The 21,592-nt window shown below is 36.7% G+C and overlaps 1 protein-coding gene across 6 annotated transcripts in view; it reads left to right on the top strand.

Moving 5' to 3' along the window:
• DMD (dystrophin) overlaps window positions 1–21,592 on the top strand; it is a gene marked incomplete at both ends in the record, with an annotated part of 1,307,865 nt that overhangs the window by 1,175,842 nt on the left and 110,431 nt on the right. For all 6 annotated transcript variants that reach the window (XM_082303865.1, XM_082303861.1, XM_082303862.1 and 3 more), the window contains 2 exons: window positions 1,269–1,347; window positions 13,249–13,309. In XM_082303865.1, coding sequence (XP_082159991.1) covers window positions 1,269–1,347; window positions 13,249–13,309 — 140 coding nt within the window. The remainder of the gene's footprint in view (window positions 1–1,268; window positions 1,348–13,248; window positions 13,310–21,592) is intronic.

Genomic DNA, 21,592 nt, shown 5'->3' with positions numbered 1-21,592 from the left:
CCTATTGTTGTTTTGTATGCACTTACAGACTTCCCTAGCTTATATCTATGCTGTGAATTAGGTGTGAACTCAAGCCCAAAGCCAGTCCCTAGTATGAAGCATTGCTTAACAGAACGTCTGTCCATGCAATTCACTCTAGGCTTAAAACGTCCTTTACCCAGCCTTCTTCTGCCCACAGTTTCAGAAGTTATCCAGAGTTCACCCTCTTCCGAGGCTTAGTTCTGTCTAGCTAAGCAATCGGCAAGATTAAACAGAAAAAGTACAGGTCATAGGACTGAGCCAGCATGTGCCTGCCTTAAACCTACCAGTATTAATGTTGTTCTGTGAACAATTCTGGATTCAAAAATTTCCTTGCTATGTATCTCACAAGTAGGATAATAAAAACAGACCAATCACTTTTACCTTCTGCTTTGCCGGTGTTGATACAACACTTTTTCTTACAGGCAATATTTAGGTGAATCTGCTTCCTATCAGTTATTTTACTTAATACATTTCTAAAATATTCTGTCATTACATTCAAACATTCTTCCTTGCTTTACCTAATCCTATTCTTAGGCCTAACTTAATGATGGTATCCTTTTAGTGTATAGGCTATAAAGCTGCTGGGAGATGTCATTCATACACTATGGAATCTTATAGCAACCACCCTCTCTTGCCTGCTTGCTTGATACTTTACTGGCATTAGGAACAACATGTTCTTCAAAACACTATTCTAAGGAAAGGGTTGAGGGGCTAGGATTTGACTGATTAAAACAACAGAGAAATGTTTGCACCGGATGCTCTTTGATTAACATCATTTCAGCACTCAGCTAAAATATGGTTATCATGTCCACATTAAGAGAGATTACTTTTCACATGCTGATTTATAATAATATGCTCTCAAAAAGTACTTTTGAGGTAGTTCTGTAAAAGTATTAACGTAGAGGAAGGTTTCTGACTTCAATATTGGCAAGCAACAGTCGTATTCTCTTCAGGTACATAAAGCCAGGCCAATTTGCCTTTATTTATCAACCTTTTAATTTTCAATTTGCTCTAGCATCAGTTAAAGTTGGGGGGAAAAAACCCACAAAAAACCAAACCCAAACCTTGTTTGACCTCCTTTCTTCGGATAAGACACGTTAAATCTCAGTTAAGCCCTGAAGGTTAACGATTTCTGCAGGAGCCTGCTTAATTTTAAATAGAATGTTCTCTAATGAAAAAAGTATCTGACTATATTTGCTACTTTTTATTTGTTTAGAAGAGTAATTTTTTTTCTTGTCTGTTAACAGGTGGCCATTGATGAGCGCATCAGGCAACTGCACGAGGCTCACAGGGATTTTGGCCCTACTTCCCAGCATTTTCTTACCAGTGAGTAATTTCCCATTTTTCTTGCTCAGCTTGCACACACAGTTAATTGATAGTTTTGTAGCCATGTGCTGGTTATCGTTGCTATGAATTTCTATTTTAGACTACATTATAATTGTTTTCATTTTTTTCATTACTGGGAGCAAAAGCCTGTTACATAAGTTCATATAGTCCAGGATAAAAGGAAAATATCTGTCACTATCAAGTCTGTCTGTCCATACATCTGTCAATGCAAGGCTAGTCTTCTTTGACAGTTCCCTTTTAGGATTAGTGAATTAAAATATTAAAAATTGTAAGAGTTTCTGATTATTGTAACCCAGAAAGGATTCAGAAAAATTTAAACATGGTTTATTTGTTCAAAGAAATATTCAGCTCCAAAAAGGAACAAAATAAGACCTGCAAGAAAAATATTTTGCAGGATTTGATCACTTAGCAGAGCAGTGAGAGCATCAAAACCATAGTGGGAAAGTTGGCAGAAGGATGGCAGTTAAGTTAACTTTTTACAACTCTGCATAAAATATAATTGCCAGTAATATTCCCACTCCACCTCCACACACACTCTTTTATCAAGGATGTTTTGAAGTACACTGAAAGACAACTTGAAACACCTTCAAAGCTCCAAGGCAGTGACTAAAGTGAAGCTTCTTAAAGGCCGTGTCTTTTCTATTGTACTTCAATTAAGGAAAGCAAACAATAAAACTTTGTTTAAGAGATTGTATCAGCAGAACAGAGCACAGTCACAGGGTAATGGTCTCCTACATGCAGAGGGACAAGCTATCCAGACATCAGAAATAGAAGTTACTATTATTGCACAGCTACATTCACAGTGGGGTAGAGGACAAACTTTTCTTCAGCTGATACTGCATTGTAATTTTAATTGGTTAACCATTTTTCCACTGAATATCTCAATGGGAAACTTAAAATTCTCAGTGGGGTGAACTGCAGATTCAAAACCAGGGTTGATGTTGTGCCGTATAAGCACAATGCAGGCTCACAATGATTCACCCTGCATCTTATTTTATCAAAGTATGATCCTGTGAAGAAATAAGCCCTATTTTTGTAATTTCTACTACTTTTTTTAAAATCTCTTTTAATTAACTCTTAATCACTAGGAATAACTTGTCAGCTCAGTATATATAACCGCAAATCAGACTTGTCAAGATAGAACATGCAAGAGTTATGGGTATCTGACATGAATGCAATATGTAAGCAGATGCCTGTTTTCTTTTTTTTTTTTTTGTGGCACACAGTGTATTCCTGGTGAAAGAATAGATTTGAAGGGTAAATTAAGCAAGCCTATATTCCAATCTGGAAGAGACTAGAGTGACCTGAACTACGTTATCGCACTGAACAGCATGCCATTGTTCTGTGCCAGTGCTGAGTGCAGCCAGGCAATTTGTGTGACAGTTATGTCCTAGACCCATACTGTCTTATTACTGATAAACTAGATCAATCTAAAAGTTGCTCAGTGTTATGACAGTCACCTCTTTTAGCCCACCCACCATTAGTGAGACACTGAGACAATGCATTCATCTTCTGTGTACTAACCAGAGCCAGCAAAGAGTGGAAATCGTTCTGGACACTTCTCACCACTTGCGGATCACTTAGGAAAAGGAGCCAGGTGAAAATATGTTGACTTTTGAAATACCCAAAACACTGAGAAGATATGGACACGTGTATGTGTGTGTTTGTTCTCTCTCTCTTAGATGTGTGTGCAAATACATATTCTTACATGTACATGCAAAAGTTAGGTATTTGAAGCACTGAAAATATCTACAGAATCCTTCCCAAGTATAAGTTTTCAGTCACTGAAAACTGGCAGTGCATCAATCAGTCCCATCTTTCATAAGCATAAAATTCCAAAAGCATCAAGTTCCTCAGTATCATGTACTATTACTACACCTGAGGAAACTACCATGCTTTTGCATGCTCCTCATGTACTACCTCTGCTGCATCCCTACAGTGATGGAAGCACATCTGTTGGAGAGGTAGCGCTGCAGGAGAAAGAGTGCCAGAGTCTTTGCCACCTAGCACTAGTCTTGTTTCTGTATCTATACTTCTGGGGATGAACAAGTCAAACGTAAGCGTTGCCAAACAGAATTGGGCAGGTCAAATGAAGGTGAATTTAATGGCTTGTAAATGATCTTTCAGTGCATGGCAAACAGAGTCCAAGTTGGATCAGTCTAGCTGTGGCAACAACAGTGAAAAGATGAATCATGGTAATTCTTCTCTCTGATTTTATTTTATAAGCTCAACTCACAGAGCATTTTTACCTAAGGAGCTGAGATACACATAAAATCAATGCAAACTCTAATAAGTAAGGAAAATAAGCAATTCAGTCACTATTTCATACCTAATTTATATGCCAGTAATAATCAGTTCATCCTCTCAAACTCGGCATCTACTTTCCTTCTACCATACATGCTTGCTCACCTTAAGGTGCGAGTGATGATCCTCAGCTCCCAACTGTGTTTACATACTTGCATGAAAAACTGTTTTTTTAGAATTGATCTACCTTTAAGTAGTTCTGCAAAAAGGGTTGTACTTTAGTCAAGTTCACATTAAATGAGTGACTGAATTACATTTCTCTCCTATCTAGAAGAAATAAATATGAGCTTCTAATCTGTGGTAATGTTTTTTTGTGTTTGTTATTATTTTATATATAGAAATTACAGTGTCATCTGTGTGTTTCTGCTTGATTGGAACCGAAGCTGCATAGGGCTGTTGAAAAGCTAGCACAAAAATAATGGGGGAGTGATGCAGGGACTGCATATTTGTCATGCCCTGTGCAGGCAAGGAATCAGGTGGTAGTCCCTGTTTCTAAGCACTTAGAGCCTGTTCTAAGAGCTATTCTTATAGCTGTTTCTGCGAGAGAGGGGAAGGAAGGTGTGAGCTAGACAGATGAGTGAAAAAGAAAAAAGTCTCCTCCTTTGTAGCATTTTTAATTTAGGGACAATTTTTCTCCATCATCCTTTCATGCAGTTCAACCTACTCTTTCTTCTTCTAAATGATCAGGTGACAGTGTTTATCTATACTGTGGCACGGGATAATTCAGACATCTCCTGGTTGCAAGTTAAAAAAGTAATGACAAAGGAGCTAGGACACTTGTGTCTCTATACCAACGCTTTGGGCTGCCCTCAAGTATAAAGGACTCTCACCAAAACTGGCCCTTACCTTTCTGCTAGCACATGAACTTGCCTTTCTCCAGGCCTCCTACATTTTTTGTTGGACTCTCTCACCTCGGTCCTTGATCTTCTGATCATTCCTTCATGCTTCCCCAAGCTCATTTCACTCTGCCAGTCTCCACAGAGTCCCAGGTCCTCCTCAGTTTATTCCTTGCCAAGGACAGAGGCCCCCAGCATTCACAGCAATAGTTGTTAAGATATAGCTGATAAATGTATTGCGTGTGCAAGACATTATATCATGAATCCATGGAGTGAGTCTGTTGATTTAGAAGGTTTTGCTGTTTAATTAGAATGATCTAAATCAGGGAGTGAGAAAAATAGAGAGAAAAAAAAAAAAAAAAAAAAAAAACAACCAAAAAAACCCAAAAACCAACCTCCTTTCTGTTAAAGAGAAACTGGTAAATATTTAGCAAAGTAATTAAAAAAATCTGTGATCCTTTCATGGATGATGGTACTTCATTTGGAAACTATATACAGTAACTGAAGTGTGAAAAAGAGTACCTGCAAGTTTCAAACATAATGCCAGCTCCAGAGTTTTCAGTGACTCCTCTGGAATAATTTTACTTTTTTGACTTCTCCTTTATTTTTCTCTGTGATGCTGCCTCTTACAAAGAATGGGATTCATTGTCTCTTGTTGGAGGACTCACCTATATTTGTCACAACCGTTATTACTTTTTTTTTTTTGAGATGTGGCAAATGAGAGGTAGGGTAGATGTCAGGTTGTTTTTAATATCATTTGCTGTGCTAGCCAGCCTCCCATCAATCTTATTTTTAATGTGATAGCTAGTTCATGTGCATTACTTGTGATCGCTGAAAAACAGAAGGTATTACATCTTTTAAAAGCATAAGCAAACCTTTTAATTTGCTGTCCAGCTCCAGTATGAGCCATCTATTAGTATGTATAACATGTCAATGAAGCGACTGCATGAAATAATGCCCAGATGTAACTGGCAATTACTTACGAGTGCGACTGGGAGATCCCAGGCACTGCTTGTGATTCCCAAGCTCAGAGAACACGGACTTTCATCAAGATGATGAACCTGGAAATAACAGGAACAGAAAGAACGTTTAGGTTTGCAAGTCTAAAAGGCTGATTTACATCTAGCTAAGAGTTTGTGATTCCTATTTCCCAGGCTACAAATTTCTGTTACCTGGATACATCAGTACCAGACTTCTTAAATCTGCATACTTAAATATGTGCTAGGAACTATGTTTTAACTGGAGATATCCAACTATGCCTTTAAGTGTTGGACTTCCAAGCAGGAACAGCACTGACTTCAACATGAAATGAGGCAACCGTAGCAGCTTTCATTCAGAAACAGAAAGGTTATGAACGCTGGAGCCAACAGATCAGAGTGCATCTGCTGCATTTTATGTCAGACAATTGTTGTTTAAAAATAAAAGATATGATCACAGGAGTGAGCTATGTAACCTAGGTCTCTCCTTCTCTGGATAAGCTCAGAGCTGTTAGGGTTCAGATCTGGTTTTTTTTCTTCTTCTTTCTGTGCCTTTGTGTTTTCCTTCAGTTATTTAGGCCACTCTCCTGAGAAATTGGAGATGTGGGTCTGAATTCCTTCAAGCTGGGAGAGAAGTCAAGTACATCTCCCACCTTCTGGGTGAGTGCTTAGATTATTATGCAAAGCAAAGATTAGTGAAGCTCTTTCTTGCACAGGCAGACATCTTTAAAAGGGCAAGTCCTGCTAATTAAGACATCTGACTCTCAAAATGACAGGTCTCTAGGACTCTTAAGACACTTTACGCATCCACCTGATAGATTATTTTGCAGTGCTAACAGCTATATCTTTCTCTCTCATTTCTCACTGCATACTTTATATTATATTGTCTTCCAGATATCACTTTTGATGTGCAGACATTGAAGACCATGTCCATTCATCCATGTCTTTTGGATATATGATTTAATATTTTTAGATATCACGTTGAATGTTTTGAATAGAAAATATTACCAGGTAGTAATATAAAGATAGAGGATAAGTAGTCACAAAAGAATCAGTCTAACTCTGAGAACTCTCTAGAAGCAAAGAGATTTTATTATTACATTTAAATATGGTCATATTAGGTAGAGGAGCCCGATTGCTAGAAAAACTTTTTTTCTACTTTCATATACACGCAAAATGACTGCATGTGCTTCCGAAGAAGGAAAAAACAAAACTATTAAAGTACCAACCAAAAAAAGTTTGCTTCACAGGTCTTGCCATTATTATTATCATGGTGAATTTATAGCAGCACTGAGCACTAATTCAACCTCAAGACTTGCATGATGGGTAAATCAGGCTTAAAGTTAGAGGAAAATATCTTCAGTCCATTTTTTCCTTGTTTAGAATATCACAACCATAGCTACAACTTTTGGTAGTGCTAGCCTTTGCCTGACTGCTAAAAGTTTTAAAGAGAAATAGAACATTGGTATATTTTGAGAGAATCTTTTTATTCTTACTTTTGGAATAAAACTATTAGAATTAATTTTACAGTGAAAGTATGTCATCAGGTCATATGACCACCAGTCCTTCTCTTGTGGGCTTTAATTTTACCATTATGTTTTCTTCTCAGGAAAACCACAGAGAGTCTCACCATAAAACTTAATAATATATTTGATTCGCAATGCAATAGGATTTAGGGAATTCCAGCTTTATACCTATGTTTTCCCCTTTCCTGCACTTTTGTGCTAAGTGACCCTTTCCACTATAATACACTGGGATACAAATTTCTACACAAATTGATGAAGTCAGTTTTCAAATGATGATGTTCTCCCCATCTCTTCACCTGGAAGCAAGCAATTTTTCCTTGTAATAAATATCTTGTGTTTGTGAAAAAAGGCTTCCAATAAAAAATACCTTGGAATGGTAGTTAAAAATAGTTCATTCTAAATCTCTCCCTCTTGTTTTCTTGGTTTTCATTTGTCATCAATTTAAAAATGCTGTATAGTACTTATTTTAAAGCAGAGGGTTTTTTGGGGGGAGTGGTCAGGAAAACTGCTGGCTTATTTTTTTTATAGCAGCCTAATTAATTGCTGTATTTTATCCTTGGTTGGTAGACAATCCTATATTCTGCAATGCTAAATAATTTGCAAGTAATCAAATGTTATTTTTTACTCTTAATAAGACTCAAAAGAGGGGTTATTGCCTATTATATTTTTGTCCACTGTCTGAATTAGTATGTTGCTAAGACAAACTATTCCCCCCAATATTTTATAATCTTTTTGGAGTAACGTTGGATCTGTGAAGCCTTCTATGAATGAACTACTTCATTTTTTACATTGCCAAGTTTAACTCTGATGCATTTAACCATGCACCCATGTTGTCATGAGATGTACATTGTGTTCAGTTTAGGACATTCCTTTGTCCTCAAACTCCAGGATTGTGGTACAATAGGTGTATTCTATATACATATATTAGCATTTTTCTGTTATGTTTTGCTATGTGAGACATGGAATATTTACCAAAGATTTATTTTTCTATTTATCTAATTCCATTTGCATAAAAATCACCACCAATTTGATTAAGTCATTTTATGACCTCATTTGATGAGTGAGTTTTAGAGATTTTATTTTTAAGAGCTTAAGAGTGCAACAGAAGTTAGCAATATGAAGTACCTGTAACTTGGGATATGTGGATCAATAGAAACTGTATCACTGCTGTACTTCATGCAGTATTTCTTTATTAAACAAGTAGATGCTTGTATTTTTGCCATTTTACAGAAGTGTGACATTTAAGAAAATGAGCATTAGATGGATTTTATATTTCACATTACAAGTGGCATTTGGAAACTTCTGGAAACACTGTTCATGATTAAAGGTGTGCATTATTTAGGTCGTATCATATAACGTTGACCCTAGGCCGCAGGTGAGAAATCTTAAGTTGGCCACAAAGATTCCAGTAGGTAACACAGGATGGAAAGTCCTCTCTTATAACTCTTGTAAAATGACCGTTGTTGTAATTGGCCCTGATCATGTGCTGAACCTTTTCATGACTAATAATCCCTTCTTCAAATAGATTAGAAGTGTTCTGAAAATGGTATATTCAGTAAATGTCTGCATGTGTGTTACTGCAACAGACAGTACTGCTAGCGTTGCAGAGAAGTAGTGAGTGCTTACTTGGGTTTAAGAACAGCAGAATCCCAGCTGAGAAGGAGCTCTCTATCTCCGAAATGCCTGCTAGGGCATTGGAGCAGAATAGGCCCCATGCTGTGTAGTCCTTATGAAAGACAAGTTTTGATTGATGTTTCTGCCTTGTAGCTTCTACATTGTGTAGTCGATGTATTCTGACATCAGTTTCTCAACTACATGGTGCAACATTAGACCTCAGTGCTACACAAGGTGATCTGATTGTTCTTTGGCCTCACCTAGTGCAATAATAAATGCACATAATTTAGAAATCAATTCTCTATAAATCTGGGGGCAAAAAAAATCATGTTTTACAGATGCATACTGACATCTGTTGCAAAGGATCTCAAAGAACTCACAGATAGTGCAGACACTTCTGTTGCGCCACTGTCACGCAGGCAGACCTATTGGAGGAGGCATCCTGCCAGAGTATATCATGACCTGATTATGGAGGGGAAACATTGCTTTAGCATATTCTCTCAGGAAGAGAAACATAAGCTCTTTACAGTCTGTGGAGAGCAGTAGTTTCTCATTTATAATGATCTCATTTGAAAAGAATTTGAATAGTACTCAATGCATCTTTGAAAGGTTAAGGTACCTTATACAGATGTGAACTTCCGATTCTTGGGGAATCAGAGTCTTTCCAGATGCAAAGATTGTCTCATCATTTCGTCCTCCCTGCCTGCCTTTATCTGAAATCACCAACTCCATACCTTGCTGCAGTGAAAATAATCGGTATGAAAACAAACTTTATGTAAATAAATAAACAAATTCCTAGCTCTGTGTCTGCATAAAGATAGTAATGATGATAATGCCAGGTAGAACAATATAAGTCATGCAGGTAGAGTTCCTAGAGTGAATCATTGAATTATTAGCATTATTAAAATGTGAACCAAATAAAGCACCTTGCTGAGTTACAGCTACTATGGCCACCAAGCAGGTAGTGCGGGTCTTGATTGTGAACATATAAATGAGCTCAGCTTTAACTACCATGATGCTGAAATGCATATATAATAAATTTCTAAGAAAAACATAATTGAGAAGATATATCTAACAGTGTGTGGTGTATGGGTACTGGGTGGTGCTACTTTGTGGTTTCTGTCCAAAAACTTTCCCAGTATTTTAACCGCTAGTGACAAGACTCAAAAGATTTTCTTTGTATCTAGAACTGAAAATGTACACTCATGCCATTATATATGACTAGAAGTGTGTGGTGACTATGTAAATAAGGAGCACTGAGAGTAACTTTTAAATGTGGACATACTAAATTTACTCTTTGAATAGCTGGAGGAGAAATAGTTTACTATTAGTAAACATACATGTATTTTTCATTATGTTTGTAGTGCTAAAGTGAAATATTTATCAGATTATTTTTTGTAATATCAACACAGATAAAATTATAGTCTAGTCTTATTTAATATTTCATGCAGATCTCTGCATAGATTAAAATGCTGCTGAAGTTCAAAGAGCCAGCATGCTACCGGTTCATTATATGTTCTGCAAACAAATAAAGATGTAGGCTTACCACCAAGAACCGTGTTCACCTGAACAGGCAAAGCAAGTCTCAGATGTTAGCACACCAACAGAAAGAAATAAAACTCCCAAATTAGGTAACCATTAAAATGTATATCAATGCAAATAAAGTATACGGAAATTTAAATTCCCTCTTAAAATGCCCCATATTTTGTTGTAGTATTTAATTTCAGTCAATGGCATTGCAAGTAGCTGGTTGTATGATAATGGGTTCTTACCCTGTGCAAGCTAGAACAATAAAACACTTTTGAATTACACTTGGCAAACAGGAAAATGTCTGCTTCTTGAGTGCTGTAGCACACAGGGATACTACAGTGTCATCTAAAAAAGTCTTTGCCAGCAAGAGTTTTTAGATGGGCTACTAAAATGGTCTTAACTGGGAATTAAGTATATGTCCATTACCTGCACTAGCTCTGTAATGGATAGTAAACCTGTACTGGTAACCAGAGATAAGAAACAGCTGTTCTCAGTTTCTGGGCTTCTGTCAAAAATGAAATTATTATTCTTTTAGCATAGCTGTAAAAAGTACCGTGTATTTTGTCAACTCAAATTTATGCAAGGCTAGAATCATCCAGGAAAGCAACAGTGTATTATAGAGAGCTTCACAGCAATTTCTTAAAGAAACACTAAATCCAATTATGCAGAACATCACAGAATTGTTTGTTATTCCTAAAGCACTTGGTTCTCATGAAAGCAAAGTATTTGTTCCTCTTCTAATGTATCAAGAATAGTATCGTATGTAAGATTCTGTGATAATAAGTTATGACTGCAAAGCTCTTACACAGATTAATTCAGAAGCAACAGAAGAAATACACCTTCGAAAAAATACGCAGCAATCCATTCTGTCCTTTAGGTATTTAATTAAAAACAAATCTTAAAGTGGAAGAACTGTAGCTTGGTGGTATTCCCATTGGGGATATTAATGATTGTTTGGGAGAGAAATATTTAAGAAGGTCAATTTTTAGTTAATACTGAAGGGTATTTTATTTTCAAAAATTGTAACTTAGTATAATCCTATTCAAATTAGTCCTCAGATAATACCAGTTCCCATGGGTAAGAAACCTTGTCATTGTCACTGAGTAAGAATTTTAAAACTATTTGATGGACCACATATTAACACACAGGTTAGTATTACTGAATAAAAACATACAAAGAAATCACCAAGGAATTGATAGTGTAAAATGAAATTGTGTTTGTATTTGAAAATGTACACAGTTGTGCATGGGTCATGATACAGACTTCAGTGGCAGTGCAGCATGCTATTTTTCCATGGGATCTAACACCATCACTCAAATTCTGTGTTTCTTGCACACTTTGAGAGTTACCTGTTTTCATGGTTCATACGTTTAAAATTGAACATCACCTTTCTTTTTTAACGAATGCAAAGCTGTGTAAGTGTAAGTAATAGGAAATCAATACACTCGGCTTAGATACAGATGGTTATTTGGGGGTTGAAGACAACAGCTGGACCTACAGAGATGCTGTGGTAGGCTTTTCGTAACTCCTTGGCCACCAGCAATCCTAAAACAGGATTTTACCACATTCATATTTCTTCTACACATATTCCTTCCTTGCCCTAGCTTCTCAGCGTTGCTTAAAATGTATGTGAAACCCATTGCCCCACTCCCCAGCCTGCACCCTGTTCCCAGTTGCGTTTCCTTCTGATTTTCAGACCATCTAGAATGGCTCCAGCTTCCTCCACTGCTGCTCTCTGATTTCTCTCCCCTCTGTGGCATCCCTCATCTCCTTCCAGCCCTTCTTCACAATTCATGTGCATGCAACTCTACCAAAACAGCAAGACTTCCCTATACAGCCATTTTTATAAGCACGTTACATCTCCTTCCTCCAACTCTTGCTGTCCGCACTCCAGTACATGGGTGAGAGAGGGGCAGTGTATTTCATTCTGCAGACTGACTTCTGTGAATCTGGTTAACAATTCTGGTACAAAACATATCAAATGTGCAAATTGTTCATATTGATTTGTATGGATTGTAATTGGTTGACTTTGTTAAAGTACCTGCAGCTTGGGAGTGGCATTTTTAAAGTATCTATTTTGAATAAGAGGGGAAGAAAATACTCGGAGCCAAATGATCACGCAGCTAATTACTAGTTGAGTCTCGGTACCAATTATTTTCCTTTGTGAACAGCAGGGGTCACTAAGAAGAAGGGTTACACTGGCTGAAGGAAACAGGCTCCCCCCCCCCCCCCCCCCCAAAATCACGTTGCATACAAAGATATCACTACATTAAAAATGAAAATTCTTGGTTCTACTGATTTTGACAGATAACAAACGCTTAATAAAAAACATTATCTTTCTGATTATGGCCTAAGCTATATCTCTGCCTCTAATAAAACCTCTCATAAAAAATTATTTACAGTTGTTTTGCCTACAGTGTGTTTTATATAAAACTTTGCCACAAAATACTTTCATTATATTGTAAGTTGATGTTGACATTTAACACTGTGATAGCCAAGATGTCATTTCCTCTCTGTTCCTTGTGATCACACTGTCATTTTCTCCATTATTTGCTGTAATTGGAAGTTAATAAAACAAGTCAAGAGAATAAAAAAAATGCTTAGATGGTCTCTCAGTGTAACTTCATTCAGCATAAAATGTAAACAAGCGCATAATTCTGTTCCTGGAAGGATGGAAAGCACTGACCACACAAGGAAAGAAATTGAAGAAAACCCAGTCAAACACATTAGCAGGTGGAACCCTATAAAAGAACATGCCAGAAGGACAGGTTGCTTGCTTTGCCTCATATCTATTCCGTAAGCTTAGTAGTCAAGGAGGTTTTTTTGTATTTATCTTTGCAGCTGAATGAGTTCAATTTCTCTCAGATTACGACAGAAATTTTAGAACAGCAGGTTAATCCTTCCTGCCTTCACAGGCAACTGAGCAAACAGACCCGTATCAGCATGGCCGAGTGTAAAATTGTAATTCTAGAGATTAATGTTGTCTTTCCTGTTTGCTTTGAACTTGACCTCCATGTTTCTTTTCTAGGTATGTTTGTATGTATGAATGTACGTGTGCAGTTATTTATTTATTTGTTTGTTTGTTGTTAACAGCTTCTGTCCAAGGCCCCTGGGAGAGGGCAATCTCACCAAACAAAGTGCCGTATTATATCAAGTGAGTATAAATAGTAATTAATTCTAGCTATTTATGTTTGTCATTTACAAGGATAGTTGGTAATTTTCTTAGATTATCATGAATTACTCCTATGGTGTCTAAATGGGACGAACAAAAAGGAGTGAAGTGTGCACTAAATGTCACAGAAGTGTGCTAGTTATTCAAAAACACAGTAGGATGCACTGGTTTGTAAGTTTATGCTACCGTAAATCACTTGCAAACTAAGTAAAGCTTTGGGGTATCTGGATTATAATTTAACTTGTACCATTGCCCACCAAAGAGTATGTATGGAAGGTTTTGCAAAACCAAGAAAAAAAAACATTCCAAATTGCAGTTGTGAATGTGATACACTGGTTTTTTACATACTTTATACTATGAATTCCTTTCGGGAGAGTACTTGGTAAAGTCTGTAGCTCAGGAATGACAAGGGACAAATTAGTCCCTATGGACTATTCTTTTAGAGTTTAGTTCCCAAATTAAGCTAGTTTGCTTTAAGAGATATGTATGCTTAGCAAATGGGAGGAAAATTTTAAAAATCAACAATTTGGAAACACCTACTTCTAGTGCCCTAAACAAAGCCACTACACAGCAAATAAGAAAGAAGTTTTAATACGTTTTTCCTTCTCTTTTTGGTTCTTTATTATCTGTAATATGTGCCTTGAACTATTTATACATAACTTCTGAAGGAAACAGGTGATGCAATACCTGCGATAAAGACTGTAGTGCAAGTAACTGAAACATGCGTGTTGTTTAATATACATAGTCACATTGTTCCTCCTTACATTCCCAAAACACTTTGCAAACTCAACTGGTGTCACCAAAGCCATCTGGTTGCAGATAGCTCTTGCAGTGGCACTTCAGTTGCAACTTTCGCAAGGTGAACTGCTACAGCAGCTTCAGTACAAGCACTTGAGTTACACATGAAGAAAGCCAAGTCTGTAGTGCAATACAAAGGTACAGTTATACCTGGCTAAGTTGGTTTACTGTTGCGTTAAATTTGTCATTTTTATGTTTGCATTTGGCTATGAATAGTGAAACAGTCACAAGGAAGCTGGAAAGCTTTGTTAAGGAGGAGAGGGAAATCTACAGGTGACAAATGCAAGCTGAGGCTCTGGCATGTCAGAGCCAGCGTATGGCACTACTACGAAGGAAAAGATCCCCCTTTTCTCTTTTCCATTGTATGATTCACTTTTACGAGGAGAGATGCCTCAGCAATTCTTAACATAGACACAGGATGCGTTTCATGCTGTGCTTCCCACCTCTCTGTGCTACTCACATCCAGCAGCCATGGGTAACTGTTGAGACTTTGTGCTAAAATGGTCAGTGGTGCTCTTGCTTATTCCTTACTAGTTTTGGTGTCAACTTTCTATTTCATCTTCTGTTCTAGGTAGGCTATTTACAAATTCAAAGGAACAAGTTTGTTTTATTTCATTCACTTTGGCAAATACCTTCATAGCCATAAAGAGTTGTAGCATTACTAGTTTAATTAAAATTTAAATTCAGCCACATCTTTTATAGAAAAACGTGCTGTCCTTGAGATGTAAAACAAACCAGTCAAGTTTTAATGAGTCTTAGTGAGCTGTTACATCTATTCCCTTCTCCAGCTATCCTCAGTCATTTTTCTTCTCATTCATTCTCATCTATCTTATTTCATATTTACACTCAACTAAATTATCTGGCTTCTGTACCATTTTGGTTTCTAAGCTTAGCATATTCTTTCTTTATTCTTTGACCTATCACTTTTCTATCAGTTGTTAATGTTCTAAAAGAGCTTCCATGCAGACTGAGCAGCAGTTTACATAATTTTCGTTCTGTCATCAATGCAGAATATTGGTACTTGCCTCCTTTGTTAACCAGATTTGCTACACATTTCATTGTTTTTCATTTTATCTGTTTTTTCCCTCGATGCTTAACTGTTTTATCTCATCATTTTCATATTTGCAATGACATAGCTTTGATAAATTCATAAATCAGGCAGTACTTAGTGCTAAATCTTCAGCAGCAATGTTTACTGACTGCTAGATATCTTCAAGACTTGTGATTTTCCTCGTTAAAATTTCATTTTTATACAGTTCATTAATCTGTAGCAACTAGTTGCCTCTAAAGCTGTCATTTCAATAAGTCCTTCTTGAGATTATTCACGCCACTATTTTTTTTTTAAATTGTCTTGGTGTAGGCATCATTGTCATGGAAAATATAATTATCAACAGTGTACAACCTGTTTCAGCTATTCCCAGCTGCTGCCATTTTGTAGTTTCTTGGCCTACTGTCAGCCTCAGGAAAATTGCAGCCTAACGGCCTTGCACGGGCTGCTGCATCCTGGTGGATTTCTTTCCACCTTTTTATGAGCTTCCCTCCTTCTGGAGATGACAAGCTAGGCCAACAGTTCAGCCTCACCTCTCTCTTCCCCAGTGAACTGAGAAATCAAATTTTTGTGTTCCAGGACAGCAGAAGCTTCCCAACCAGCAAGTGGACATTCCTGCCTGGGTACTGAACGCTTGCCCAGCGCACAAGGTGCTACTGAGTTAAACTCTCCCTTTTGCCTCTGAATTAAAACATGTAAAATTGCTCAAAACCGCAATTATCTGACCCTTTTCTTTTTGATCTTTTTTTCTCCCTCGATATATTCCTTGTGACTAGCACAGGATTTAAAGGTTTTATTAGATTAAAAAAGGAGGGGAATAAAAGAAAAAAAGTTTTCAGTTCAATCAGTCCTGCTCTTTGAAGGCCTTGATCCTGCTCTTACTGGAGTGCAACCCAGAAAATGGGCAGGCAGAAGCAGGCACAGGCATGTCTGTACTCTTTAATAATGTCTTAGGTATTCATTAAAATTTCTAAATTTAATTTTTTAGCAGACAAAACAGGCAATTACTGTACATCAGAAATCTGAAAAGCAAATGGAAAAAATGCACAGCACAAAGACTACTGAATACGTATCAAAAGATTTAAAAAGTCTCAAATTCTAAAAAAGACAGATAACGAAGGTAGGGAGGCTGCAGATTTTAACATCGTAATTCAGGTTAGATCACATCTTAGCAGAGCTCACCCCGTGATGAAAGGGATCGCATGTGTGCATGCATATACACGCACGTTCTTATCTTCCACTCAGACAGACAGAGGAGCTGCTCCAAAGCAGTGATAGATAGCAAAATCAAATGTCTACTTTGGATTTTGCAACACAAGAAGAAGCATTCAATCATGCTGCACAACCCAATTCCTCTTCAGTGTTCATCCTGCTGGGGCATGAGGGGACATTAAGCAGCTACACTGAGTCATGTTTGCATCTCCGCTGTGTATGGCTTATCCTGCGCTCAGCAAACGTGTCCATTGCCCGGTGCTAGAAGATCTCTGTTGCCTCGGAGTAAGGAGGAGGAGCTGGACTGAAGTCTGCAACATACTTTCTCAAAAAAAATTCAGTAGTCCTGCCATCATGATGTGTTGAAATTTAGTAGTTGCGACTTCTATATTTGTACTAATCTTTGACATTATTCTTCCTCTGTATAACTGACTTGCCAGTTAATAGTGTCTGTCTTCTTACCCTCTTGCTGTGCCCATTCTTTTGAAGGATTTAAAATGCTTCTGCAAAAATACAGTAGTCTTTCATCTCAGTACTTCCCACAAAGGAAGCCTTCCAAGTTATTTCCCAGCCAAGCTTGTTTTCTTATACAGATTATAGCAGTTCACTGAACTTTGTCCTGCTGGGGACAAAGCTGGATTCTCAGGAGCACAGATTTGACTCCATGAGAAGATCCGTATGAGCCTATCCATATAAATTAGCTATGCAGTGAGCTAGCTCCAAGGACTATGCATTTCCACGTTCTTACTCTCTTCCACGTTGTAGCTTCCTATGAGAGTATTTGACTTGCATTAAATGTATCAGCTTGTGACATACATTTTTGTTAGTTGTAGGTTCTGCAGTCTTTCCGTACTTCACAGTGGAGATCTAGGGGGCCAGTTTCTACAAACATACCTCTTTGTTGTCTTAATCTTTAATCTGCCTTTTAATTGTTGTTTAACCATGCAGAATTTCAACACAGAAAAAAAGCTAAGAGCCCTGAGTTTTCATTGTAAAATCAAACAGATTAAAGGCATGATTCTTTTACTTTTGTTCAACGTAGAAACAGGATAAATTAATCTATCTGAAGTAAATTCTACTAAGATAAAATAAAGCAAAGAGTTGCTGTTCAGTAAAATCACTTGGTTTAATTGTTTCTTCTGCAAAATGTAGATAAGTATGAGACACAAAAGCAAGTAGGAAATATCTGTCAGATGGAGCAGAGAGAGACATGGGGAACCATAAATAAATAATGTATGATTATGTGTATGTAGTGAGTGAAGCTGTGGGCAAGCTATGAAAGTCATGTGTGTGGTTGACAGTTATCTACCAAGTACCAAAAAGGTATTATTTTGGATTCTTAAAAGCACAGTTATATGATCTTTTCCTGTCTTTCAGTTGTGAACTCTCCATACCAAAATTGAAACTATTTTGAAGGAAAGAAAAACTATAATCCTTTTCAGTCTGCCTTTATGTGATGTAAATTATCATGCTGTCTAGCATAAAAACCTAAATTAAATATCTGATATTTCTTAGAGGTTTGACAAAGTGCAGTTTTTCTTTATAATTTGTAGGGCTGTGAAGCCTTGGCTCCAAAACTCGTCACAAAAATTTGAACTCAGAGTGTAAATAAATGAGAAATCTTGAGCCTTTAACTACCTTTAAAATGGAAGCAGAGGTTATAAACAGATGTGTTCCCACTGACTGAGCAGGAGCGCTCCGGGAAGATACAGTGGGTCTGCTCTTCGTTACCATCTGTCAGCAGGGAGTTACTGCCCTCACATGTGGAGTAACTTAAAGGAATTTAATTTGTTTTGAAATTAATTATAAATACTCAGCGGTAATTTTACCATATCTTAGCCAGTACGGGGGCTGGGGGCAGGGCTGTAGCCTCTCGTTAGGGACAGTAACTGATGGAAACCCTCTGCTTTCTCACCATAACAGCGTGTAACACAGTGCCAGCTGTGGAGGGCAGAGTGTAGCTTCCTCGGGCACTTAGACAACTCTTGCAGAACTTGGTCCTCTTGATATGTCAGTGGTCATATTTAAATGGATAGTAAATTTCTCAAGCTTTGTCGTCAAACTCATTCAGTATAAATTTTCAATGCTTCATGGTAAGCATTACACAGAGGTTAAATAGTGCAGGGATAATTTTCATGCAGGTTAAATCTTAAAATGTGTTACCAGGTAATGTTGTTTGCTCAGTTTAGTAATGAGCTGGGTAAGAGAATTTTAGATGGAACCTGACTTTCTTATTTTCCTAATTAAAAGGAACATATCAACATTTTAAATCCATTAAATACAGCTACAGATTGTTTTCCAGCTCTGGGGCTAGGAGAGTAATAAATGAACTATTTTTATAGGCAGTAAAATAAAAAGTAAACTTTTGATACTGTACAAGGAGTTCATATATTTATATAGTAACGGAATATGATTATATAACCTTAAAATATTTTACTTTTATTGTAGCTGAAATTGTTATATTTATTATAAGCCGAATGTGATTTTTTTCTTGAATTTTACTTTTTACTTCATTTCTATTCACTCCATTTTACTTCAGTTGCTAAATGTAGCTTGACTGTGTTACACATCATCAAGAATAAAAAATTAACATAGCCAATATAATTTTTACAAAGTTGAATTACATATATACAATATGTTCCTGTTTTATAGAGTACATGCCAGGTCTTCCATAGAAAAGTAGATTTTACAGCTGCTCCTGATAGCTAAAATTTATTGCCATATACTTCAAGCCTGTGTTTTAAACATTGTGTGCTTAATGAGCAGGATTCAAAAATAGGAATTATGTTTGATTTCCACTGGAATGCTTTGAACTTGAAAAGATGAGACATATTAAGGGAAAAAATAGAAAGATTTGTCTGTCAGACTTTTCTTTTTTTAAAGATCAATTACGTACTTAATTTAGGTGATAGACAAAGAGAAGACAGCTTCTGACAACTGTCCAATGAAATCTTCAAGGAAACGGGGAACAATATCTCACAATTTTTACATATTCTTGTTATACCAAGAAGTCACATAATTCCTTTGTTTCCTCCAAAGACTGACAGCTTCTCCAAAGCATCGCTTGCCACATCCATCGTCTGCATTGCCCTTGGTTCAGTGTCTCTTCTGATGCAGCTAGCTCCACAGATAAGCAGACAAACTATTTCCCCATTCCACATGAGAAAAATTTCATCCATATAATGAGAGTTAGCATTAAATTGATCTGTCTTCACCTACTGTGCCTTTTTTGTCTTCATGATCTTATCAGTCTAATATAAGGCAGGACTATAATTAATATTGAAGATGTGTTTCAATACCAATGAAAAAAGTCGTGGATAGAGACATGTAGAATTTACATCACCAGCTGTGGGTGCACAGACTTTGGTAGACTGTGTAATGCTCTCATATTGACATCTAGGGCAATGCAACAATCAACAGAAGACTGAGAATGCAAGAATTGGACATATCAGCTGGGCTGCTTCTGTTTCTCTAAGTGGCCTGTCTGTCAGGGTGAGGTCAGATTTCTTCCCAGATTGACTTTTTTTCCAGAATGAACTCACTAAAGCTGCTGAATCTCTCTTGCATTTGTTCTTTCTCTGACCTTCTAAGATGACAGTTCTCCTACAGACTGCAATGAGTCCCTGTTTTTCAGAATATTCTCCACCTGTCTTTGCACATTTCTTGTCCTGAGCGATTTGTTTGGTCTTTACTTACTGAATATGGATTATTTGACCCATTTTTCTTCTTATTGAATCCCTTTCAATAGATTATTTTTTCTTTTTTTCTTGTCAGATATTAGCTGCAATCAGTTCTGTGTTGCACATCAGTTCTGTGATACCTTTATCTTTAGACCTTCAGTCCTGAGAACTAATTTGTTTATATATTATGCTTAGAGGTCATAGATTCTGTGGGAAACATAAAATGAATTAACTGAGAACTGTAAAAACATCAGTAAGACTGCTCTTAGACTTCAGTAAAGATTCTAACCAATAGGTTAGGAATGATCAAATCATCTATATTCATTTTGCTTACTTCTCATTTTCTGATTTACAAGTTGAACTTTATGAGATAAATTACAATTTCAAATATGATGTATAGACTTAGCAGCTTCTTGCATGCTACATATTTGCTTTGAATTTCAAGTATTCATCAGATAAATTTTTATATTAGGAAATCTATGGCTAGATAATTTAAGAAAAACAAAATATAAAAAAAAAATGCATCACAACATCTCTGAATTAATTGCTTTTCTTACAAGGAGTTTTGATGAGATAAGCATTCATGTTTTTTCCATGGCAATTGAGCTCAGAAAATGAGATTATGGTACAACACAACAGAGAGTCATTATCAAGTAGCACTCTTTATGTAACCAGTCTAGCACAGACACCAAATGGTGTCTACAGCCTAACGAGTAGAGTGGTGAGTATAGGCCAAACTTTGCTACCTCATGCCTCCTCACTCTGTGTGTCTAGGTCCTCTTTTCCAGCAGGGCCAAAATTTGTTTGCATAAATGCTGTAAGTGTTAGGCTGGGGGCTTGAGGGGGGCACAAACTTACTTAATACAGCAATAAATTACTAAGAATGCAGGTTGCTGTAAATATGTGTGAAGTTGTTGGTATGAGTTTTATTCTTTACTTCTGTGCTTCACGCTTTATGATGTGAACTTACTATTATGTTAATGAAATTGTATGGTAAATTAACGCGAGGGGATTAACATTCACATTTGAATTTTCAAGCAATAGATAAAGGTTGTAAAAAAAATCTTAATATCTAAAACCATGATAATTCAATCTCATTCAGGTATTTCGTATTTATCTAGACATCTGCTAGAAAACTTTCTATTATTTTAACATTTAAGTAGAAAAAGGGGGTTTAGATACCTAGCTAGTAAATAGCCCAGATTGCCTTTTGAATTTCAATATGTACCTGTCTCCTGGTTTTCCTTTTCAAGATGCTTTTTCTGTTCACTACTGCAGAACTAATATAGGAGTAGAGGGGCAAAGATACATTTTTCTGTGCTTCATTTTTAATAAAGTTAATTCCATTTTTTTGCTTAAAAGCTGTATTATTGGAGAAAATGTTGTAAAGCTTAATGCTTGAGGGTTATGACATCCTGCATAAAGCATACTAAGAAAAATTGCTAGTGAGAGAGATTACAGGCATGGAGTTAAAATTTAAAGGGCTAGCTAGTTTGACTTGGGAACAGATGACTTCATACAAACATC

The sequence above is a fragment of the Platalea leucorodia genome (assembly GCF_965183815.1).
Source record: "Platalea leucorodia genome assembly, chromosome: 2".
Lineage (NCBI taxonomy): Eukaryota > Metazoa > Chordata > Aves > Pelecaniformes > Threskiornithidae > Platalea > Platalea leucorodia.
This window is presented reverse-complemented; position numbering and strand designations above follow the sequence as displayed.